Genomic DNA, 26,604 nt, shown 5'->3' with positions numbered 1-26,604 from the left:
ATTAAATGAAATGGATCCAACCAACACCCTAATAATTTTGCGAGCTCAGCAAGCTTTACAGACAATAAGCACCATAGTCTACTACTGTACCAGAATAAGTTTCTCCAGGACATTTTTACATGTCTGCTTCCTGTCATTGAGGACGTCTTTCTGCTTCATCAGCACACGATAGCGACTGAAAAATTCTTGATAGGTCCACCTGGTTTCAAGAAGCAGCAGAGTTAGACAAACAAAAAGTTATCTGTGTATATATTGTATTCAAGCAAAACATCACAATACCAGCAGGCTCACCTGGAAGGGAAGCCAGCTGCACTGATTCGAATTGTTTCCAGCACACCACAAGCTCTGAGCTGCTGCACGGTCCGCTTTTCATCAAACCTAGAGATGAAAACATTGCTAATTTGAGGCAGAAACTTTGATACGGTTCTACAGGTGTTTCCCACAACTGTACGGTTGCCTTAATGCTTGTGTTTTCTCTTTAATATGTTGTAATGTTTACTTGCCAAAAAGTACTCCCACAAGTCGCGTGATATGAAAAATCAAAATACAAAAGAGGATTCCTAGTTATATCTTGGCCAATCTGCAAGTAGCTTCCGGATTTTCTTCTTCAATGTGTCCGAAATGTACTCATGGAATATATACCCTTCCCATGTTTCATCATAACATGGGAAACAGCTTTAATGTTTAAGAGGATAACATTTAGCTGAATCTAATGAAATGAGCAAGCACATGAAGCCTTCCTATTTCATCCAAAACAAGTAGCAAAGAAAATATATAGGTTTTCTCTCTGTAATCTTGAGCAGCAAGTACTGCATATTAGATGCTATGAGCAAAACAACTTACATAAATGGGAACTTGAAATCATTTGGCTTAATACACCGTACGTAATGAGGAGTTGTGGCATTAAGGGTCTCCATCAGAAGATGCAGAGAATTTCTGAACTATAGGAAAGAAATCAAAAGGGAGAAATTGCCAAAGGAAAAAAAAGACACAGAAGCAATCTGATTTTTGAGCAAATTCTGCAAGTCGAACCTTCTCAGCCCAACAATATCTAAGAACATATCCGGCAAAGAAAAGTCACGCCACTAATATTTTTCTTTGTATTTATTATTTAAAGAAATTTATATACTTTACAAGGAATAATACTATTATTGATACAAACAGAAAAGTAGTAATTAAAAACAATTAAAATAAGCAGTAAACTAAAACTAGATTTTAAAACATCAATATTTACTAATTTATTTAACAAAATGTATGAATAATGTAATACTATCCATTTACAAAAAAAAAAAGGTTATCTGCATCTTTCATATTGATTGGATAGATTTGCTCAGAGTTTACTTCAATATTCCAGAAAGTCATACACCCTGATTCTTAATATTTTTGGTTTTTTATGAGAATTCAGTGTGTGTGCTTGTACTGGCTAATAACCCACAAAGCTCTCTCTTTTATTTTTAGAAGGTCAATAGCATTTCTCCACAAACTCTTACAGTGACTCTTCTCTCTTCCTGCCCTGTTATCAGATGGGATATCCCTGAATGAATAGCATAGCAACAAAATTCACCCACCTGATGGCCCACTGTTTTCTTATGTTCCTTGCTTGTTTGGGCCGTTTTAGACTTTGATGGTTTTACAGCCGCACGAGACAATGGCGTACGGCCTGAAGGTGTTGCTGTAGTGGGGCTGATGGGCTTCTCATCCCGAAAGAGCTCAGGCAGCATCTTAAACTGGTTCAGAAACAGGGGATAAAAAGCGCACCTCTATATTAGAAAGAGAAGGGCTTTCCCAAGGGAAATGCAATAAAAAGGGAGAACCAAAAGCAAATAGGAAGGGGAGCTTATCATAGCACTTCTGAAGCGTTACCACTTTCCAGCTGCCAATTTGAAAACTTATGTAAGGAATGAAAAGTTTAACGAAACATGCTAATGGAAACAGTTTATTTATTTGATTCCATTTGTTAATTGCTTCCTCTAAAATTTATCAAATCTCAAAATGAAAGCTTCTGATTCTGATCCAGTTGCATTTACTTGATTTCAAGTGCCTGGAAATGATGCAACATATCAAACCTCAAGTATGATTTAGAAGTCAGGAACATTATGTTTTCACCAGGCTACAGAGTTACTGGGTGGGCATAAAATAGCAAGTGAGGCATCACGCAGCCCACAAAAAAAAACCAGAGGCATCACCACTGATGCAATGTGCTGAAATTGTTATAGCCAGGAGTGGTGCTACAGTGACGCTTAACTGCACAGTCCTAAAGCTGTCAAATTTGATATTCCAATTTCCCCCACTTCTGGGCAGTGGGGCATATATCCCTTTCATTGCAGTCTATGGGAAATAATGGGTCCATCACTCTAGCATGGGATAGCATTCCATAACTGAAGGAGATTGAGGAGGAACCGAATAGCAAAAGACTGCAGAACAGGCCAACGAAAACTTGTGTGTTTAGAGGAAACAAACCAATGCTCACACCCCAGGTCAAGCAATATTGCAGCCGAGTTGCTAGCAGTCAAAATAGAACATATCTTTCCATTTAAAGCCAAATGACAATAAGAAAGGAATGCAAGCAAGCAGGGATTAGAGCTCAGTTTTCTTTTCTTTTCTTTTTTAAAAAACCTACCGTTAGTCAATATAACTCCATTCAGGGAAGGTTGTTTGCCCTGTGCTTGCCAATAGGACCATTTTCACTTGCACAACTGTCTGTTTCACATTGCTATAGCGCAGGTGTAGGCAGAGGCGTAGCTAGCTACACTGGCACCCGGAGCGGTGCAAATGGTGTGCACCCGGGGCGGGGCCATGGGGCAGGGCAAGCGTTCCAGGGGGAGAGGCGGGCATCCTGGGGGGGGTGCCACGGCAAGCGTCCCAGGGGGCAAGATGTCCATGGGGGCAGAGCAAGCCATCCATGGAGGGTGGAGCGAGCCGCCCATGGCTGGATGCTTCCTGGGTGGGGGGGCAGGATGCTTCCTGGGTGGGGGGGAGGGAGCCACAGCAGCCCGGGAATGGGGGGCAACGGCGCGCCGCCCGTTCATGACTCCCAAGCCTCCCCCGAGCTGTCAAAACCAAGGGGGAAGGGGGGAAGGCAGCTGGCAAGGCAGCGCAACTCTGCCCCTTCCCCCAACGGCTTAGGGTAAGCTTGGGAGTCACCCCCTCAGTGATGACACCCGGGGTAAGCCGCCCCCCCCTTCCTCCGCCCCTGGGTGTAAGAAACCATTGGCCCTCCAGACGTGGTTGAACTGCTGTTCCCATTAATACCAGAAAGTGAAGCAAACAACTGGAGATGATGGGAGCTGTAGCTCAGCAACCACTAGAGGGCCAAAATTTCCCACACCTGCTGTTGTGCCACACCTGCAGCAAAAGTGTAGACAGTTCAAGTGCAGCCCAACTGAAGTCAAAGGGCCTTGCGCACACTTAACATGCAGGATGGCAGCCCAAGACTGCATCCAGACTAGCACTTTTGTAGCATTTAATTGCATTTTCTTTAATCTCTTGCTCTCGGGTAGAGATGCCTTTGGCTTCTGCTCTAAGAAATAAGCAGTTCTAGGTGAATGGGTGCAAGTTCACCATAACTTCTGCTTAAAGAAAAACATTCTGATAATGGCAGATGAAGCAGGACAATGGCAAAGAAGGAGGCAGAATGTTTTGGTTGTCCAGACCTGTCCAAGGAAAGGTAAATATTTTCATATGGGGGAAATCCAGAAATGCAGTACTAAATAGGAATAAAGAGGATGGCACTCAGCCTGTATCACCTTGCTTAAAATAAATAAATGCAGAACTACATATATACTGCTGGTCTGGACACACCTTAGGAATTCAAATATTTTAGCAATGCATTAGGTTTTAGGATTACCTTCTGGGGAAGATGTATGGTGAAAAACAAGGCAGAGAGATTATAAATAAAAAAAAATGAATACATACAGCCAAACATGAATAATCGCCTACTCATTGTGACATTTCTGTAAACACAATCCTAAAAAAAGGTTTAAATATTAGGGAGCCACTTAAATAGTTGCTCCCTAATATGTGTGCATAGGATTACAGCCTGCATTACCAAAGTCAAATTGCTTTTGTACACATATTTTAAAATGCAAATGTTAAACACACTTGGTACAACTACCTTTAGAAACAGCATACCTTCATCAATTATCACCGTCATCAATCATCTATGAAGTGCCTAACATTTTCTAAGTGTCATACACAGATTGAAAAGTAAGACAGTCCCTGCCCACATGCTTACGATTTTAAAAGCTATGACACAAATGGAAAAAGGGAAGGGAAGAGAAGAGTAGCAGAAAACAAGCAAATGCAGCAGTTCTTAAAGTTACATTGTTTTAACAACTAGAAGGTATGTTGTTCAATTCAGAGGGCAATTAGACTTGATTACACAAAGTTCAAGTAATAAATTTAAAAACAGGCTTTTCGGTTGAAGATATAAAGTACAAATGGCAAGTCACGAGGCACAAATCAGCAGACAGACTCTAGTTTCGAGGGAGAGGGGATTCAATGTTACTCCGAGTCAAATCAATGAATAAAATTAATATCTAATGTAAGTGGGCTAAAATCATCTGGAACTCAACCTTTAGTACTGGGGAGGGGGGAATCTCAATACTAACCTTACTTGATTTTAGAACTTTGATCTGCTCTTCATAGACAGTATCTTTGTTTTTTTCCAAAAACCCTTCACACTGGTACTCCACCTGGAAGTACAAAATATCTAATTTTACAAGACAAAAAAAATGAAAATTCAGAAGGCTTACCATATCTAAGCAAAAATACATCCTGCAACCTCTGAATCTAGAAAAAAATATGTATTAAAAATCACTGTTCTTGCTACTGTGATATTTTACACCTTTAATGCACTCAAAAGCAGAGAATGGTAATTCTGAGACTTGAGTATATCACTTTCCTATGTCTTAACATACACAAAGGCAAACTTCACCAATATATTTCCAACGCACTTTGTGAATAGACCATGCTATGTGAAAACAGGCTACAGCTGAATACATCTATCCAGAAACAAATTTGCATGTAATTAACCTGGAAGCCACACTGTGAACAAATTAAAGATCACCACCTGAAGTGTCTTAATTTGTTACTCAGTCACTAAAAGATTGGCTGGCTCAATCTCAAATTTAAAATCCTTCAATGAACTGCTACTAAAAAAAGCCCACAGGACATTTTTAAATATAGCTAGAAATAGTTCACTAGCAGCATCCTGTTAAGCCCATGTAAGAACCAAAGTTATTTTAGTTATCTCAGTGTCTGGGGCTGTGGATCATACAGAAAAAACCGATTACTCAAGAATGGATAAGTGCAAGAACATCACAGGCAAATACGTTTACCAAATCAGGCAGAACACAGAAACCCTTACCTTATCTGCAAAGTGTTGGATGATAAATGCTTTGTTTGACATACGGGGTTTTTCAAAGAGAACAGACTTGTTCAAGTGAGTATTGTACAATTTCTGGGCCCAACTATTATCCGAACCTTTAGGCATCTAGCAAACGGAGAGATAAAAGAACAGGTAAATTTTAACCATCCTGATTTATTATGAAAAAGTGAAACAAGGAAAGCCAGTCTACAACTGAAATGGAAAATGTTGTTTTGGCATTTTAAATTCACCTAAATTTGAGCCACTCAAAGAAACAGGATGCAGTTAATGGCTCACAATATTGTTGGCCACAAATGTATGGGCCATCAGTTTCTAAGAATACTCCTTTAAATATCTCATTTGTATACCACTTTACATATTCATAGGAGTTACCCACGCCCAGTCTTGTTTTGGGGATAGGCTCCAATAAAAATAACAAAATAGAAAATAATTATGCCCCTCAAGAAGTGGTTGAGGCTGGACTGATTCACACACTACCTTTCTTATCCATATGAGCAAGGGGACAAAAGCTGCGGTATGAGGGGGTGGGGACTATAATTCAGAGGGGGGGGGAACTGGTAATCAAATTTAGATGCTCAACATGATGTGAAAACTGGACACTGTCCCTGCCCCACAGGGGCTATGCTTGTGTGCCTAAAAGAGCTTTCATCCAATCTTCAACATTTACTCACAAATAAGCCCCACAAGGGGCATTCTCCTAAGAGAGAGCATTTATAGCAGGCATCCCCAAACTTCAGCCCTCCAGATGTTTTGGACTACAATTCCCATCTTCCCCCACCACTGGTCCTGCTAGCTAGGGATCATGGGAGTTGTAGGCCAAAACATCTGGAGGGCCGCAGTTTGGGGATGCCTGATTTATAGTCTTGTAATCTAAGACCCCTATACACATTGGCATGCTTTGAGTCTAGATGAAAATAATAGTTTCAAACAAATAATGGCTTAACAGGAACACATAGGAACATTGACATGGCAGAGATCCTCTCTCTTCCTTCACCTCAAAACAGCATTCACAGGGCAGTATCTAACATTAGTCCTACTCAGAGCAGATCCACTGAAATAAAAGAACACAACTTAATGGATGCAGCCAACTCAGATTCATTCCTTTCAGTGGGTCTGCAATGAGTAGGACTTAAGTTGGATATAACCCATTCTTTGCACGCTACACTAAACCAAGGTGTGTGGTACATTGGCTTGATGTCATGGTTTGGAGAGAATCAAAACAGAAGTGCTGTTTCTGGCATCATGCTAAGCCAAGATTTATGGTTTGTTGCTCCCAGTCGAAGGAAAGGAAGAGCAAAACAGGAGTACTCAAACTGTATAAATTTTATATAAAGTCTACGACACGTTTTAGTAGAGTGTTATGCACTCTACTACGAACATGAGTTTGACCAAACTGCGGGAGGCAGTGCAAGACAGGAGTGCCTGGCGTGCTATGGTCCATGGGGTCACGAAGAGTCGGACACGACTAAACAACAACAACAAAAAATGCACTAACAGTCAACAGTGGAAGCTGGAAACCAATAGATCTGTTGAACTCCTACCTTACACTCTTCATCTAGCAAATCCAAAATACCCAGTTTGGCCTCTATGAGGTTAATGCAGGGCTGATTGTCATAGAAATCAATCAAGGTCCAAGGAATTTGTTCCCTCATATATTCTTCTTGCTCCAGTTTAAAGACATGCTATAAGAGGAAGGGGAAGCAGTAAATAGAGAAAGTTCATTGTTTTCTTCCCAATACATTTAACTAAATTGCACACAAATTAAACTTGAACCCACCATTTACTAAGTACACATCAAAGTGGACAAATGAATCTGTATAACGTGTTCAAAATTAATATGTCTTTTAGTATGGGAAAAGCAGCAAGGAAATTATAAAATGAGGTAGACAGAATAAGAAGCTTAGAAATAGACAATGCCCCAAGCTTTTATCCTTCTCATCAATATCATAATCACCACATAATTTGTAAAGCACCTAAAGTTTCCCAAATACTAAGTATAAAATCTATACAAAACTAAATAACAAATGATAGTGAGGGAACTGTCCTGGCTCTCACTAGATGAAGGGATCGGAATAGGTTTTCTGCCAAAAACTTTAATGCTCAAATCAGTACATGACACAAGCAAGGCAAGGGTTGAAGGCACAGCAGCTTGCCAGACATGGCTCTGCAAGGTAAGATGTTGATCCAGCAAATGATGCTCCCCCCCACCCAGATTCCTGTTATAAAGGCGTGGTGTGGGCATGACTTCAGCATAGCAAGTTGAATGTTGTTCAACTTGGTTGTGTCCTCTCTGGTGTTTTATTGTTTATGACTACTTTTGCTACATTGCAATTATTATTATTTTTCATCTTGAAAGTTACTTTGAGCATGGTTTGAACTATGGAAAAGTGGCATAAAATAAAATGATGGATGGATGTATAAGCAATGGGCAGTTTGCTGTCTTACATATTGGAGCCCCACCAGCATATCTGATGAAGGGCAAGGACTGCAGTCTGCCTCCATCTCACCCTGACCCATTGGTGAGGGATATGCTGTATTACCCACCAGTGAATCTACTAATCAGGAGACTCCTGTCTACTGCTTAACAGGCTGCTGACATCCAACTTGCAAGTTGACCTTATTGGTGTGTCTGTCCAGCTATCCCAAGGAATATTTTGATTAAAATTACTATCTCGCTCAAGAAGGACCAAGGTAGGAGAAACAAAACAAAAAGAAGAAGTAGAACTCTAATTAGGGAAAGATAAAATGTAGACCCCACCAACTGGCACTAGGACCTATCCCAGGAAAGTGATGAGTACATGCTCTTAAGAGAAGCTCAGTGCCACACAGAGGATCTAGCTATCAAAATGGACCATTAGTGGGTCGAAGCACAGAAAAACCTGCTTCTCACTTACCATATTGAACTGTTGCTGCAGTTTCTCATTAGCATAGTTTATACAGAACTGTTCAAAGCTGTTTATCTCAAAGGTTTCAAACCTGGAAAAAAAACCAAAGACAACCACCAGCACAAATTAAAGGAGTAAATGTTTGAAAGATAAAAATCATGTCAACATAGTACAAGAGTGGGTTGACGTACACAAACTGCCATACTTCTATATACTGATGTTCCTAGCAGCTTGGGCAATAATACCCATGCCCAAGTTATAGTGTTATATTTTGTATTTTACTTTGGGTTGTTTGTTACATTTTGTTACATCAAAGTACTCAGAGGAAACTCACCCATAGATGTCCAATACGCCAATAAAAGAATGTTGTTTCATGGTGGAATGAAGAGCTTGGTTCACATTATCGACAATCCAGTTAAACAGACTAGCATATACATGTTTTGCAAGAGCATCCCTGGCATTTATGGCCTGCAGTTTGGAAATTGGTTTGATGTAGGTCTCTGTGGCAGTAGCAAGCTTCCTGTGGCAGAGCCAGTGAGCCATCTGTTCATATTCTACTCCCATGAGATCACAGAAGATGGTGAGGGGTTCGTTTTTGGCCTACAAGGATAATAATCTCCTTAGATTTGAAAGTATTATTCACCACTGACAATGCATGCATTAACGCTCCCCAAGCAAGCAGAAAGCCTTCTACCATTTTCTAGATTTGCAGTGAGAAGGCGTAAAGAAATATCTCATATTAACTTCAACCCCTGCTTTTAGAAAATGCATAGAAAGGTCGGCTTAAGAGGTTGACAGCATTGGCTTCAGTTTTAGGTGCGCCCCTGGGCAAGGCATCCTCCCTGGGTCCCCCCTCCAACGTAGTGTGTGTCACTTTAGGCAGTGAAACTTATTTTTTGCACACTGCTTCATTGAGGGGTCTTAAAAATACAGTATGTTTTTGGGTGTGATGAATTCAAATCTGAGATTATTTTTTATTATTGGACAACATTTAGCTTGTTAAGTCTACATCTGATGAAGAAGCACACAAACTGCTTTCACAAAACCAAATAATTTTAATTTTACCTTCTAAAAAATGTCAGAGAATGCTAAATAAACAAACAATAGTAATAATAATACAGTTGTACCTTGGATCCACTGAACATCCACTGAAACTCGGACGTTTTGGCTCTTAAATGCTGCAAACCCAGAAGTGAGTGTTCCGGTTTGCAAATGTTCTTTGGAACCCGAACGTCCGCAGGGCTTCCGCAGCTTCCGAAAGCCGTGCTTTGGTTTCTGAATGCTTTGGAAGTCAAACAGACTTCTGGATGGATTCCATTCAAATTCCAAGGTACGATTGTATAATATAAATACAAATACTCGGCAATCATATTTAATTATTTCTATGCAATTTTGCACACATTTTACCTACCAAGCAAGTCTAAATTACATTAATATTTTGAATTCCCAAGTCATGTTACAACTTCTGAGCACCCCTCTTTTTTTTTTTAAACTGAAAAATTCAATGCACCTTACTTCCTCAGTAAGATGACCTTCTCACGGCATAAAGTCCAGGGGGCTCATGTCAGGTGCCCAATCATGTGGTGCACTTGATGCCAGCCCTACAAGTTGATATCATTACAATTGACCTAGGACCTGCCCGTCCTCCTTAACCCTAATCCCACATGTCTATGGACTACTAGAGAGCAAAACAATGTTACTTTTGTACTTGGCTAAGGCCAGCCTTGCACAAAGGAAAGTACATTTCTGCACAACTTCCTAATGTATGGCAAAATGTTTTCCTTCACAGGCACTGCTGGTAGACAAAGAACGATTTCATGCAATACTTTTGCAAACAAGTCATATTGGCATAGCTCCTTAAAAGATGTGAACTGTGACATTTTATCATGAGCCATTGTGAAGGAAGGTGCAGAAGAAGGTAAAGGCAGTGGGGAAATAGAAATTGGTTGCATTTTTCCAAGTTCAGCACACAGACCCCAAAATAGGCCAAGAGGATTAGAAATGTTAACAGTGTTTACTGCTTTGAACTTATTTGGAACTTACTGGTATTGTACAGCTGTCAGCATCTCGAGATGTGAATGCCACATTGCCCAGGTGAAGAATAGCAGCAAGGATCTGAAATATTCCCATCTGACAGGAATCAACAATACCTATCATATTGGGTGGGAGTGGGGGAGAGAAAAGAAACTAATATTCCTTTTGCTGAGATTAAAATGCAAATGTCCAATTAAGCCATGTCCAGTTAAGCATCTGAAGAAGGATGATAAGGACAACAAAAAAGTACTAGGCATTGTGTGGAGAAAATGTCATTCAAACTCAATCCCTAGTGAATATCTGCTGGCATCTCATCAGTAAAAAAAAAGCTTCCTAAGGAGATTCGTATGGTGAGATATTATCTCCTTTTCCATCAGCTACTATCTTGAAATGCACATTTAGTGCCAAGATGGGAAACCTGTGGTCCTTCAGATCTCACTGGACCACAGCTCCCATCTGCCTGGGCCACTGACCATGCCATCTGGCCTGGTGGGGTCCGACAACAGATGCTGGGCCACAGGCGACCCAACACTGTTACAAGCTGTCGTGCAAACTGAAGGCATTGCAGTAACATCTCAGTTGTTAATTACTCAGAGAATTGCCTTAATTTCTTGCTATACCCATATTATACATCAGAACACCCAGACAGGGTTCAGTATAAATGAGAAGATTACTTTTCTATGTTTCCCTTGAATTTTTAAAGGGAATTTTACCATATAAAAAACCCAGCGGCATAAATCTACTACAGTGGAACCTAGGTTTTCGAACACCTCAGAAGTCGAATGTTTTGATTTTCGAACGATTTTTAGAAGTCGAATGTGCCACGCGGCTTCCGTATTGAGTTTTCCGTAAGTAAATGCTTCTGGAAATGTATGCTTTGGTTTTTGAACATTTTGGAAGTCAAATGGTCTTCTGGAATGGATTACGTTTGAAAGCTGAGGTTCCACTGTACATGTGTATTCCCCAGTTAACATGTAGAACCCAGAACACTGTCTTACATTTATTAAATGCCTAAATTAAAGACCAGGCACTGTATGATAAAAAAAGACGATAACTTTTAAAAAAGAAAATGGAACTAAAATAAGGTTCCGCTGAAGATCTTAAGAGCAAGCCAGCATGACAACAGAGAGAAGAGACATCAAAACTCAACACAAAAAGCACAAAACTTTTTTACTCATAACCAGAAATACAATAAGTAAGTCTGAATGCTAATTAAAATACGAGAGGTTTGGAAAGGAAGGTATGACTATCATGTACTAAATTACATACTTAAAATGGCCAAATTGCTCACAACACTGTGTCTGTCACCTGTCTCTCATTGGCCGGCTTGCTGTGATGTCATTTTTATGTCACAAATATTTTCACTGTTCATGGTAAACCTGTCAGGAATGTGGACACACAGAATGAAAGAATAGGAAGGGCTGCATGCACTTCTTAGGAAGGAAGCAGATGAGGTTGCTTTGGGAAATATGGGATTACAGCGCAAGAAACAGAAGACAGGTAGGCCAAGAAATAGGGAGAGGCTGAATTTTACAATTTGATTTGAACTAACTAAATCACTGGCTACAGGTCTCTAGTCTAAACACACATACTAGAATGAATTCAAGAAAGGATCATTAGAACAAGGATGGGGAACCTGTTGCTCGACTCCCATCGTCCTTGACTATTGTCCATCCTGGATGGGGTTTATTGGAGTTGTAGTCCAACAACCTCTGTAGGGCCCAAGGTTCTCCATCCCTGGGTTACCCCAATGCCTGAAAAAGATTTGTCTCCATTTCTTCTGTTTATTAATAAATATTGTTTTGCACTCCAACTCTATACCCACTTATCTGGGAGAAAGCCCCTGTGAATTCTGTGGTGCAAAAACATACAGGATTGTGCTGGTTATGCTGGAAGCTGCCCTGAACCTTTGTATGAAGAGCTGGGGTAATAAGCTTTCCAATAAATATGTTGTAAACCACTCTGTGATCTTTGAATGAAGGGTGGTGTACAAATTCAATAGATAGATAGAGCCTGCCACAAGCTGGTTCAGAGATTCACACTTCATAAACAGGTATATTAATTACCCAATAAAAAGGCAGAAATACAAAAACTTAAAATACATCCCCTTTGGCTTCTCATGCACATCCACTGAAACATCCAATAGCTTGTAAGCCACTGGTGTGGTGAAGCACAGCAGTTTGTAAGTGTTCACCTTTTTAAAATTAATGCTGTGGGTAATAATGTACTACAGTGGTGCCTCGCTTAACGAATGCCCTGCTTAACGAAATTTCCGCTTAACGAAAGGATTTTTCGAGTGGAGATTGCCTCACTAGACGAATTCGTTTTATGAAAAATTCGTCTAGCGAATCGCGGTTTCCCATAGGAATGCATTGAAATTCAATTAATGTGTTCCTATGGGCAAAAAAAAAAAATTGGAAAAAATTCAATGCATTCCTATGGGATTCGCTAGATGAATTTTTTGTTATAAGAAAAGACCCGTGGAACGAATTAAATTCGTCTAGCGAGGCACCACTTTACTAGGCATAGTAGCCACCGTTTCAAAGTCCTGAAGAAATTCATGTGCTTCCACGACTTACCCAACAAAGTGCAAGCCCGCCTGGTGTTCATCATTTCCTTAGCATCATCAATTCCATCAATGACTGGACTGCCTCCTTGCTTGGTATAGTGAAAATGGCTTGCATTCCCTAATATAAACAAGCAAGCAAAAGTTTATTTACATACAAAGAAGAAATGCATTCCACAAAGATGTTTTAACTCTTAAAAGACTTTAAAAAACCAGCAAGTTGAATAATCAAGTAAAACTGATAAGCCAAACTTTTGTTTACCTATTACAGAGATTTATACCCCACTTTTGTAGGCTGAAGACAAGATACAAGAGGTGCCTGCTATTGAAGACATCTTTGTTCCAACAAGAATTTCCAGCTGGATAAATAGGTATTTACCAAGAATGTCCATTTGCTAGGGTTTTGGTCTTACTTTAAATGTGCTTGTTGTTTTGTGCTTTTAACTGTTTTTAATTATTTTATATGTAAATCACCTTGAGATTTACCTTAAGATGGTTTAGAAGGCAATTAATAAATCAATGGTAATAACAATAGTAACAACAACAGCAACAACAAAAGTTTTAAAAGGAAATTTAAAGCAAGGACTCCCATGTTTCAAATGAAGATTTTCTGTTACAGAATAGGGGTTTATTTGTTTTTACCTCAGTGTGTTTTAATATAGCCATAATAAGCAATATAATACTAACTACAGCACTATGTAGGACCCTCGTACCTATGGGACCGCCTCTCCTGGTATGCCCCACGGGGGACCTTACAGTCCGCAAATAATAACATCTTGGCAGTCCCGAGCCTCAAGGAGATTAGACTGGCCTCAACCAGGGCCTAGGCCTTTTCGGCCATGGCCATAGCCTGGTGGAACGCTCTGTCACAAGAGACCGGGGCCCTGCGGGATTTGACATATTTCCGCAGCTCCTGCAAGATGGAGCTGTTCCGCCAGGCCTTTGGTTGGGGTTCAGTCTGACTCCCCCCTCCCCTTTCGTAAGAACTTGCATGAAAGTGGCCTCCTAATTTTTCTCACAGGCTCATATAAGTTCAGCACAAACAGTTGGGCCTGGTGAGCATTTAAGGTTCCCAACCCTAATCTGCGGGTTGCCATTCGATTGGATTTTATTCTGATCCTGATCTGATTTTAGGATGTATTTTAACTGATTGCCTGACTTTATGTTAATGTGTTATACATTTGATGTTAGCCGCTCTGAGCCCGGTTTTGGCTGGGGAGGGCAGGGTATAAATAAACATCATCATCATCATCATTATTATTTTCTCAAATATATCAGCAGCATGTAACACACCCAGAAGGAAATTTTAATCACCTTTATAGATTTGCAATGTAGTGTGCTCTATTTTCAAAAGGCATATTTATAGAAACTTAAGCAATTATTTAAAACCTATTACTCAAAACATAGCAATGCTACTTTGGAACGTGCCATGTGAATATAAAAATGGAGCAGATGTGCATTCATACCTAACCGCAAAGTTTTAAATTCAGGTAACGTTGCAGAAGCACAGAGCTGGTAGAAGATATGATAATTTCTCTCTTCTTCTGCCTTTAATAAAACGAAATAAAAGGTATCTATAAAGAGATACAATATACACACACACACATATGGATAATTCTATTTTCTACTTTAATGAAGAACTGAATGGACACTGGAGAAACAGGGATTATGTTAAACTCTCAGGGGACAAACATATATTAATTCAGCAAAATACTTCACTCATGTCATTTGCTCTGCAAGCTTTCTAAAGGAAAAAGGTCACCAGCTGTCAATTAACACAATGAATGGAAATTAATAGCCCTCCAGATGTTGTTGGACTACAACTTCCATCATCCCTGATTACTGACAATGGTGGCTGGGGCTGATGGGATCTGGAATCCAACAATGTCTGGAGGGTCACAGACTCCTTTTCTCTGGATTAACAGGTACAAACTGCAGGATTTATCAGCCTCCCATTGTATCCCATATGGAGGAACTGGAGATGATGGAGAAGGGGAAGGAGGGGATGTTACCCTCAGTATTTCTGTACAGAACCCTCCTCCTCCTTCCCCTAGTCCAGGGATGGAGGACCTGCGGCCCTCCATATTTTGTTGCACTTCAACCTTCATCAGCCCCAAGATGGGAATTGGGAGTCCACCAACATCTAGCCTCACAGGTTATCCACCCCTTTCTTAGTCTGTCAGGATGCACACACTGCCTGAACACTCCCTCTACCCCTTGTAGTATAGCTGAAGTGGGAAAAAAATCCTTCCAGCAACATCTTACAGACCAACTATGTTTGTCACTGGTATGAGCTTTCAAAACAAAATTTAAAAATTCCTTCCAGCAGCACCTTAGAGACCAACTAAGTTTGTCATTGGTATGAGCATGCACATGAAAGCTCATACCAATGACAAACTTAGTTGGTCTCTAAGGTGCTGCTGGAAGGAATTTTTTTTATTTTGTTTCGACTACGTCAGATCAACATGGCTACCTACTTGTAACTCGAAAAAAGTGTTCTTATTTCTGCTCATTTCCCCTGGCTGCATGAACTGAAGCACAGTTCCTGGTCTGGCAAAATAGTTCAGCTTTCAAGGAGTAATGTCCTTGTTATCTCTCTCTCTTTCTCAATAACATCACATTTCTAAGAAATTCATTGTTTCTCCCAAATATGCTAGATGGATGTGCAGCAATTCTGCATTAAGTAGCTGGACATGAGACATTATTGTTCAATATTTCCAAAGCAACCATTCCTTGCCCTCCTTAGATGCTAGGTTATGTAAGTATGCCATCATGTCTCGACTCACAATGGAACTCCTACATGGACAAGCAAAAACAAGTTTGCATTCATTTTACCTGAAATATCACTCGTGATTTTTCTAAGAGGTAAGTTCTCATGTTGGCACCAAGGATTCGAAACCTTTTATCAAAACCTATTTCAATGTACTTTCCGAAGCGGCTACTGTTGTCATTCCGTGTGGTTTTGGCATTCCCAATAGACTGTGAGAGGGAAAACAGAAAGGGATTAACAATTTGAGGCTGCAACCTTGCACACAACTTACCTGGGGGGTAAGTCTCACTGAACTCAATGAGGCTTACTTTTGAGTGGACATGCAATGGATTGCACAGAGTTTTCCTTATTTTGCACAGGATTTTTTAAATTTAAGATTTTGTAGAATTTTGGTGGGGGGGTTGTTTATTTATATCTATGGAGGGTTGTTTATTTATTTATATCAATACAACAAACAGCAATAACAACAAAAAACCAAACAATAATAAAACCAGTATGATGGGGGAAAGGAAAGGAAAAGGGGCGAGGAGGCAGTCAATATTCAGCTTTCCCGGTTAAGAACCTACCTGCAGCATTAGAGGAGGTGGCTGAATTACATTACAAGAAATTACCTGAACCACAAATGAAGCCTTATTGACTATTAAATATGGATATTCACTCTGACTGTGATGTTTAATATATTCATTGGCTACATGACATAATTTACTAAAACTTATTTTAATTTAACGGACTAAAAATGTGTGCCGGATTCATCAAGCAGTTAAAAAGAAATACAAGTACTTATGAAAACTGTAGGTTCCATCCTTTTTTCTCAGAAACATACTTCTAAGATAAGTCTGCTTTGACACATGCATGCATTATTTAAAAAGAAATGTTTCTTAGTCTAGAACTATTGTTTTTACCTATATATACATTTAATATATGTGTGTGTGTGTGTGTGTACACACACACACACACACACACACACACACACACACACACACACACACATATACATATATATACACACACATATCTTAAATGTATATAGAGAGAGCCAGTGTGGTATAGTGGTTAAGAGTGGTAGACTTGTAATCTGGGGAGCCTCCACATGCTCCTCCACATGCAGCTGCTTGGGTGACCTTGGGCTAGTCACACTTCTCTGAAGTGGGGGAGGAAGGGAAAGGAGAATGTTAGCCGCTTTGAGACTCCTTCAGGTAGTGATAAAGCGGGATATCAAATCCAAACTCTTCTTCTTCTTCTTAATCAGTACATCATTCCATTAACTGACTAAACTCATATGATTAAGAAAATTTAATCTAATTATTCCACCCTGTGGAACACCCTTCCATCAGATGTCAAGGAGATGAGTAACTATATAACCTTTAGAAGACATCTGAAGGCAGCCCTGTAAAGGAAAGCCTTTTAATGTGTAATGTTTTAATATATGTTGGAAGCCATCCAGAGTGGCTTGGGCAGCCTAGTTGAATAGGCAGGATAATAGTAATAATAATAATAATAATAATAATAATAATAATAATAATAATAATAAGTTATTCAGTTTGCAGCCCTAATTTTGTGAATAATGTCTCCTCTCCTAAAAAAAAAAGGAGGGTGGCGCTATGGTCTAAACCACAGAGCCTAGGGCTTGCTGATTGGAAGGTCGGCAGTTCGAATCCCCGCAATGGGGTGAGCTCCTGCTGTTCAGTCCCAGCTCACCTAGTAGGTCCTGCCCACCTAGCAGTTCAAAAGCACGTCAAGTGCAAGTAGATAAATAGGTATTGCTCTGGCGGGAAGGTAAACGGCGTTTCCGTGCACTGCTCTGGTTCACCAGAAGCGGCTTAGTCACGCTGGCCACATGACCCGGAAAAACTGTCTGCGGACAAACGCCGGCTCCCTCGGCTTATAGAGAGAGATGAGTGCGCAACCCCAGAGTCATCCACGACTGGACCTAACTGTCAGGAGTACCTTTACCTTTTACCTTTACCTCCTCAAAAACACATTAATAAATGCACACATGTCATTTACAGACCCAAGCAGACCTCTTTTTGTGGGAAGATAAAGTAGCAGTAAATATGAAAGCAATTCATTAAAAAAACATATAGACAGCAGTATGCAAGAAGTCCCTTTTCTTAAGATGGGTTTCCTACAAGTATTTCTGTTGCAACTACCTGCATGTTAGTGGCACTCTATGGCACAAATCCACAAACTAATACGACTTTCTAAGCCACTTGCCTTATTCCTGCACCTGTCACATCGGATTTGCAGGGGGCAGCATATCACAAGGAGCATAATATGACACAAATTGGTTAAATATAAGACTTTTGAAGTATATGGTGGGGACATCTTTGTAAGGAACATAGCTTAGTGGAAATGCATTTTCTTTGCACACAGAAGCTCCTAAGTTCAGCCTTTCGCCTCCTATCTTTGGATAGGACTGGGAGAGACCTCTGTCTGAAATCCTGGAGAGCTTCTGCAAATCAGTCTAGACAGAGCTTTCCAAACACTTCATGTTGGTGACACACTTTTTAGACATGCATCATTTTGCGACACAGTAAGTCAGTTTTACTAGCAAACCGGAGGTTAAACTAACCCCTTTCCAACCCCAGGAGGAGTGCGGGGAGCATTCACGCAACACCTACACGCTGCAGCCGACACAATAACATGCCACACACAGTTTGGAAAGCTCTGGTCTAGACAGTACTGAGACAAATAAACCAGTGATCTGGTACAGTATAAGTTTCCTATGTTCCTAATGCACTGGATTACTCATTCCGTGGTTTGGTATCTGTAGCCCTCCAGATGTTGTAGTATTACAAGTCCCATCAGCCCCATCAATGGCCAGAGATGGTGAGAGTTGAAGGCCAACAACAACAGGAAGGCCACGAGTTCCCCAATCTCTGGCCTAGTGAAAGGGGTTGCGATTCTCAGGCTCAAAGCTCTGGGTGTGCCTCTTGCAACATAATCAACATTTCACAGGGTTGTAGTAAGAGTAAAGGATATGAGAATTGGAAGTGTAAACTGCAAATCCTACATAAATTACCTTCAAAATAGTTCTCAGTGGTTTCTTGCATGTTGGAGACAAAATTTAGCAACAGCTCTACAGGTCTACAAACAGTATTTTGCAAGTTTCCTAGGACTATCCCCATAAAAATGCTGTATCACACTACAAGAATGAAAATCTATGCCCATTTGTTAGTGCATTTGGTACCGATAGGTGTTCAGTAATATTGTTTGGAAATGTCACACAACACAGCAAACCAGGCAAAATTACCTTATCTCTGAATACTTAAAAAACTGTGCCAAAGTTGCATTAAGGTGTCATCTCCGCTTTTGTTTGTTTCAAGAAATGCTTAAAACAAGGAAAAGGTGTATTTTTAAAAATTACCAGGGGAGAAAGGGAGCTTCATTCAACATCAACAATTCCCATGAAATTTGTTTATAATTATGACATGCCTCTAAATTTAATTGCATACCAGACCATATGGAATGAATTCCAGCTTAACTAGCATGATCATGATGCTTGTTGTCAATTACTTAATGCTTTTATCATTTATTGTTTTTCTATACCATCTTTCTGCCAAGACATCTATAACATGCTTTAGGACATGAATTTAATAATAATAATAATAATAATAATAATTTATTATTTATACCCCACCCATCTGGCTGGGTTTTAATGTTTTATGTCACTTTTGGTATTTGGTGTTTTTAAAATAGAAAAGCAATTAAGAACTACAAATAAAAGTTTACTACAGTACAGCGGAATATTCTATTAAATGGGTTCTTTTTCAGAGGCTTGTGTAACTCCAAAATATTATTATATTGCTGGAAGATGTTGTTTAGGTACCTCCCTAAAATGTCTTTGTCCAACTCCAGGGCTATTCAGAGGATATTCACCCTGCAAGATTTGTATGTATTATGAGATTAGGACCAAGGGTCATACACTAAGAAGTAAGGTTTGAGTGCCAGGGACAGGGAGATCCCATCTTAAAATAAAACAAATAAAATATGGAGTGGGAGTTGGGGAGATGCATACGCTTTAAACCCACTCCTTATTTCACAGCACATGCAAATTCTGGTAAATGATAACTATATGAGCAGAGATTCATTCTCTGAAGTTCGGATTAGAAAGAATTAGTCACTCACTGTGTTACCTGCTCCTCTCCACTTTTTAGAAGGATGCAAATGAACAAGAAAAGGGGGAGCACCCAAAGGTGATGTTCAGCTTCAAAGAAATACTATTTGGTGAAGCAAAGCACTCTAGAAACTGGGACCATATTGCCTGAAATATTTTTATCATTTCCTTTTCTCCTAGCTGAAGGTCAACAGTTCTACCAGCCATATTTCATGGCCAGGGTGGGGTTATTATCTTCCATTTGTAATAAAACTACCTTGACAACTAGAATTTCCCTGCAAACTCCTGGCTTCACTTTAGCAAAGGCAAATCAACTAGCAAATCAACCCTCCATTAGACTTAAAATAACCATGTTCCTGATCTTACCTCCATTATAGGATTGGAAGCCAATACTCTCTCTTCAACATTAGCTTCACTTGCAGACCCACTTACAGTGGCAAAATATCTCATAGCATATTTAGCAGAGACTGTTTTTCCAGCTCCAGATTCTCCACTTACAATAATTGACTGGTTCCGTTCATCTCTGAAACAGAAACAAATCAGTTGTATTAATGTTCATCCATCTTGACTCGGACGTGCATACTGTGTTTGGGACAACATGCAAAGAAGACACAATCTAAGAAAGTAGAAGCCTAAAAATCGTATGTTACTTCAAAGGAGAAGAGCTTGTTTACATACATACATACATACATACATACATACATACATACATACAAATGTATGTACAGGTGTGTTTCATATGGAACTTAGAATAGCAATATTTTGCATTCAAAAGTTCCTTATACAAAGCATGAAAACAATACAGGAATCTCAACACGCGGTCAGTCCCCCATCCAATTTGAAACCAAAGCAGATGAAAAACTGTGCTAGCAGTTTAATTGCTGCACCACTAGGAGGGGCTAGTGGGAGATTCTCCCGCATGTAGAAATAATCCACGCAACTGTTATTTCCAGTGTGACAATTAGAAATAAGCACTGGCAGGCCAGGATAAATGGGAGAAAGCAAACAGCACCTTGACCTGATGATACCCGTTCCCTGCTGCAAAGACTGCCACCACAAAAATTCTTTCTCCCCTCCACCATGGAGAGAAGGAAGCGAAGGGATGAGCTTTAGGAAGTCCCTGATCTGACTCAAGAAGCTTTAGTGTAAGCTGATTCAGGCATGTGAAAAACTCACAAAAATCATCTCCATTCACCTTGAATTTGGGCTGCACACAGGACCAACGTTCAACCCTAGTGACAATGAGGTGGGCAGCAACATGTATTCTTTTGTCATATTTCAGCAGATATATGAGGCTATGTTGAAGCAATGTGATGGAGCACAGGGAGAAGAAGTACAGCTAGCTATTTTCTTGCTAGTCCATTCACTGCAGGAGGAGGGGTGCAATCCGGCAGAAGTCAGTGGTGCCCAATGAAATAAGTGTGACAGCTGCATGTTTATGCTCCACTGACTTCCTCGGGAATTGGAGCAATTTTAAATGTAAGAAGCAGCTAGAAGAGGAAACGCCAATCAGCAATAAACAGAGTATCACCTCAACCTTCCACATCCACTTTGATATCCCCCTTGAACACAGAGACATCAGAATTAAAACTGGCATAAATATTTAAGGCAGACTGGTGTGCAATTGAAGGACAAACCTTGACCCTAAGCTTGACCCTACGCCTGTTTTCAAGGGGACCAGAAAAGCTGCCACACACCATGGTGCAACATGTCTGGTCCCACTTTTACTGTATGCGGATGGTGTGGCCTTATTATCTCTGATGAGGATAGGTCTGAAACATCTTTTACTCTCCCTGGTTTCCTATTGTGACGCTAATAAACCTTCAATAAATTGTGAGAAGATAATAATTCTGGTCTTCTCTAATTCCCGGAAATTAGAGAAATGGAAAACAATAGGACAAGAAACCCAGCAAATAAAGAAGCACAGATATCTCAGAATTTTATTCCAGAGCAACTCAGGTTGGTCAAACCATTGCACATGTGCTATAACATAGGCAAAGTGTACCTCCTCAGCAGTAACTCGCTTTTATTTTCAGAAGGGTAACCAATTTATACCAGCTGCTATTCAGATTTTTCAAGCTAAAGTGTCGTCCCACCTACTTTTTGGGATCCCAAGATGGATGCAAGCATATAATAGTGATTTAGATAAGATGCACTCAAGTTTCTTGAGACGTATCCTGGGGCTCCCAAATTCAATCAAGTATGAGACGATGTGTGCAGAACTAGGTATACACACAATGGAATATTGGGTGAGGGATAGCACTATAAAATACTGGTTGTGTTGCCATTATCGTTGCCAACCTTCAAGTCTGCTCTCTGACTTACGGACTTTTATAAATCCAGATGGTTCCAACTCTTACATAGCAAAATCAGATCTATTTGTATTGACTTGGAACCCTTGTATAATTCAATTGAGCAATATATTTATTGCAATATTCAAAGCAGGTTAAGGGACATTGAAAAACAAAACATTGAGTCGGCTGTAAATAAATTTTGCTCCCCCAAGTTCTATGGTTTGAATACAACAGGTAACAGGGTCACTTATATCTCAAAATTAATAATTCCAGTTCAACGCAGGACCTTTATGTTAGCCCGACTGAATGTTTTCCCCTCAGCTTTTGTCAAGGGCAGATATTTAAACATCCCCAGAAATGACAGACATTGCGAATGTTCTTTGAATGTGCCAGACACTGTAGAACATATCATTTTCTACTGTCCATTGTACAACCGGCTATGCAGACACATGCTATCCCATTTTGTGGGTTGTCTAACATTATGGCAGAATGAAAATATCAGATTTTATCTGTCTGACATTAACCCCGAAGTAACTGTAAGGGTGGCTGAGTTTTTGTCAATAGTATCTCTTAGTGGTGAATGGCACTATTGAGCAGGAAGAAATCCCAACGAAAATCCTCATCATTATATATTTTACATGGCTGTTTATTTGTATATATTTCAATTTTTTATATATGGATGTTTTATGATGGCCTATACTTGCAATGCCTAATAAAGGTTTGGCCAAGTAAGATGCAAGATGTCCCTTGAAGAGCAAGACATCAGAAAGGAAGTTGGCATACCCATTCAGGACTTTCTGCATGCCAAAGACAAATCTAGCTTGACCCCAGTACCTGTTTCTATGGAGCCCGGGAAAGCTGAATGACACAACAATGTAATGTTGACTTGGTGCCGGAGAGATCTCAGTGAAATATGGCACGTATTTTTACAAGTTAGTTTTCCATGAGGTGTGAACAGCTCCTTCTCTCCTGCAAGTCTTCAACAAGCAGGGGAAAGAGAAAATGCACAATATATGTTGAAATGCAGGCTTAAGAGATTGGGGTTTCAGAATGAAGGTTTGGAAAGACATCCACTTCATGTTCAAGCCCGAGCTCAGCTCTCGCAGAAGGTTTGAAACCAGCTCCAACTTTTCCCATATTAATGCACTGCATGCAATCTCAAGTTAAACATGCCAGGGCAGATTTGTTGAAAATAATAATAATAATGCAGAAGTAGGGGCAACTAGTTATAATAGGCTCTGGGGAAACACACAATTGCTCCATGTTTAAAAAGGGAAGAGCGAAAAGGGAAGGAGAACATACACAAGACAAGGATTATACCCAATACAAAACCTTATTAGAATACACAATGCTTACAATCAGTACATAGTTTTTAACAGGCTGGGGCACAGGGAAGTCTAGTATACCAAGATGGCTCTTCCTCTAGGTTAAATGCAATACAACTTTCCTAAAAAGTCATTTTGATAAGGATTTATATATTACAGGCATAGGCAAACTCGGCCCTCCAGATGTTTTGGTACTACAACTCCCATCATCCCTGACCACTGATCCTGTAGGGATGATGGGAGTTGTAGTCCCAAAACATCTGGAGGGCCGGGTTTGCCTATGTCTGATATATTACTAATGGAAACATTTGATAGGTACTCTGTAGTCCCTTCAAAGTGCATTAGCACTCTTTACTAACATCAGTATAGGCCCCCACCCCCACCCCACCTCCACACACACACACACACACACACACACACACACACACACACACATTCTCTCACTAGGGCTATGCAGAATACACTATTAAATTTCCTGTATACAGCCTATTATAACACCCTCTGGCAAGTACCTGGCACAGACAGCCTCTATATAAGCAGAATCAGCTGGTGCTGTCTATTCTGTAGTCAATCTCTGTGCTAGACAGGAGTTCATTGTGCATTTTCATAGCTTGAACTTGAACTTGCCTCCCAGTCCAGGCTTAGAAGGCTTTATGCCACCAGACTCAGTGTCATTTTTATTCAGAAAACTAGTTTTCATGATATGAAACACGATTCTACAATCCAGGGCAATTTACCGTAAAATATATTTACCGTATATTTAGGATATAATGCCACACTGATTCTAATAATCACTTATTAGGGCAAAGACTATACAGTGGTACCTTGGTTTATGAGCTTAATCCATGAAACCAAAGCGTTCTTAAACAAAGGCGTGCTTTGCCATAGCAGTGGGGGACTCAATTTACAGATGGAACACACTCAACAGGAAGCAAAACATGTTCTGCCTCAAGGCAAAGCTCACAAACCAAAACACCCACTTCCGGGTTTGCAGCGTTCTTAATCCAAGTTGCTCATAAACTAAGCTGTTCTTAAACCAAGGTACCACTGTCATTGCAAGTGATTATTTTTGGAACTGATTCACAAGTAAAAACTGCACAGAAGTCACCTCTCAGTATCTAAGGTTATAGAATACCTGTAGTCTTAGCCATAGATAGTTTGCCAAGCTTGGTGGCATGAATCCTGAGCCCAGCAGCAATCTAGACACAGAGTCAAAGGTCGTTGCTGCTGGAGATCAGGAGACTTCACCAGTGTCTTCTCCTGAGCTTGAGGGACCCAATGGACCCAATGGCTTTCACAGTACCTCCCCTTAGGTAGAGCAGCACAGGAATGATCCTAAGGTGCAGAGGAGGGGAGCCTTCAGATCAGAGGGCTGCCCTTTTAAGAAGCTAAGTTCTCCAAAAGGGGGTGGAGCCTGTTGGAGATAGCCTTGGTGGGCAGAGATCCTATTTGCTTTCAACCTCTGTCCAGCAAAGGTAGGCCAGGAGTTACAGAACCACGGATAGCTACGAATGAGCTACTGATAGAAGGGGTGTTCGACACAATGGGAAGCATGCAGGGATAGTCCAGCTTCAAAACCTGTGGGAACTGGAGGAAAGACTAGACAAGACAACAGTCGTGCAACTAGCAACTGAATCAGGCATAGGTAACCTTGGCTCTTCAGATGTTTTGGAACTACAACTCCCATGATCCCTAGCTAACAGGGCCAGTGGTCAGGGATCATGGGAGTTGTAGTTCCAAAACATCTGGAGAGCCAAGGTTGCCTATGCCTGAACTGGATGGACAGCAATCTTATTTCATTGCAGGCAAGGAAATGGATACTTGTTAAAAGCCTTAAAAAAAGAGTAGATATGCAAAATCTAGTGACAGGTTTTTACAAAGGCAACTGCACTGCTCTTTAAAGTAGTCTGCATTGCTGTTCAAGCCCTTTCAAGTCACAATTGTCTTGAGACATCCAGTATTTCCAAATCCTTCCTGTCGCTTTTAAAATTAGGAAGAAGAGGAAGGCTATGAATTGAAGACAAATGATGTTGTAACACTGCTGAAACCAAGCAGTTTGGAGGCTGGTCAGTGACTGAGTGTGAAACCCTAGTGTGGTGCAATGGTGATAGTGTCAGACCAGGCTCAGGGAGACCTAGGCTCAAATCTCCACTCAATTGCAAAGCTCAGGAGAGCCTACTGGATCACACCAATGGCCCACCTAGTTCAGCATCCTGTTCTCACAGTGGTCAACCAGATACCTGTGGGGAAACCCACGAGGACTCAAGCACAAGAGTGCTATCCCCTTTTGCCATTTCCAGCAACTGATATTTCAGAAGCATTACTGCCTTTGACCATGGAGGCAGAGCATAAGCATACCTAGGACGCACCTATCCAAACCACTCCTATCAGCCCATCACCCATTCCCATCACCCCCACCCTCTGAATATACATAAGGGTCTGGTTACTTCTGTTTCAGTGTATCTGATGAAGTGTGCATGCACACAAAAGCTCATACCAAAATAAAAACTTAGTTGGTCTTTAAGGTACTACTGAAGGATTTTTTTTATTTTGTTTAGGACGCATTGATAGTCTTATCCTCCATGAATTGTCTAATCCTCTTTTAAATATTAATATTAATCTGTAACACACCCTGGGACCTTAGGCTGAAAGGCGGGTAATAAATTGCAGCAGTAGTAGTAGTAATAATAATAATAATAATAATAATAATAATAATAATAATATGGAGGAGGAGGATATGGAGGTCATTACTGCCTTGTTGGTGGCCATCAATGTCTCCTGAGGGAGCGAGTTCCATAGTTTATGCTTTGTTTAACTATGATGACCCTTGGCCGGGTTTGCCAATCAACCTAAGCTATCTCAGAAAGTTAGAAAGTTACTGCAAGAATGAAACAGGGGAGAGTTTAAACGAGTGTTCATTTTTAGCTCCTCGGAAAGAAGTGGGTTAAAAAATGTAATGAAGAAAGGCAGGATGTACTGTTTTCTAATCTGTTATTTGCACTTATCATTCCACTCCTGTCATCTTGCTTTTCTTCTGGTGCTTTTAATGAACATTCTGCAAACAAAAAAAGTCTGTATTTGCAATTTATCATCTTGCTTTGTCTTCCAGTCCACTGCCTCTAGAACATAATTCTTATACTGTAAAGTACTTTCGGGATCTTGTCAATTACTTTCTTCATAAAATTGGCCATTAAGATCCTTAATTGTTCCTAAGCCACATCTTT

General features: G+C 40.3%; 1 protein-coding gene across 5 annotated transcripts in view; it reads right to left on the bottom strand.

The window, feature by feature from the left end:
- The window catches only part of MYO5A (myosin VA), a 115,596-nt gene that overhangs the window by 46,992 nt on the left and 42,000 nt on the right, over positions 1–26,604 (bottom strand). For 4 of the 5 annotated variants that reach the window (XM_060282746.1, XM_060282747.1, XM_060282748.1 and 1 more), the window contains exons 5-18: positions 20,128–20,284; positions 15,710–15,853; positions 14,341–14,422; positions 12,888–12,995; positions 10,318–10,424; positions 8,609–8,874; positions 8,284–8,365; positions 6,931–7,071; positions 5,369–5,494; positions 4,611–4,694; positions 1,569–1,727; positions 844–941; positions 292–378; positions 91–199 (exon numbers count right to left, since the gene is read on the bottom strand). In XM_060282746.1, coding sequence (XP_060138729.1) covers positions 91–199; positions 292–378; positions 844–941; positions 1,569–1,727; positions 4,611–4,694; positions 5,369–5,494; positions 6,931–7,071; positions 8,284–8,365; positions 8,609–8,874; positions 10,318–10,424; positions 12,888–12,995; positions 14,341–14,422; positions 15,710–15,853; positions 20,128–20,284 — 1,750 coding nt within the window. Of the gene's footprint in view, positions 1–90; positions 200–291; positions 379–843; positions 942–1,568; positions 1,728–4,610; positions 4,695–5,368; positions 5,495–6,930; positions 7,072–8,283; positions 8,366–8,608; positions 8,875–10,317; positions 10,425–12,887; positions 12,996–14,340; positions 14,423–15,709; positions 15,854–18,897; positions 20,095–20,127; positions 20,285–26,604 lie in introns of those variants that run through there. The other variant, XM_060282750.1, reaches the window with a different exon arrangement.

The sequence above is a fragment of the Zootoca vivipara genome, chromosome 14, assembly GCF_963506605.1.
Source record: "Zootoca vivipara chromosome 14, rZooViv1.1, whole genome shotgun sequence".
Lineage (NCBI taxonomy): Eukaryota > Metazoa > Chordata > Lepidosauria > Squamata > Lacertidae > Zootoca > Zootoca vivipara.
The sequence above is the reverse complement of the archived record's forward strand: the minus strand, read 5'-3'. Positions and strand labels throughout refer to the sequence as shown.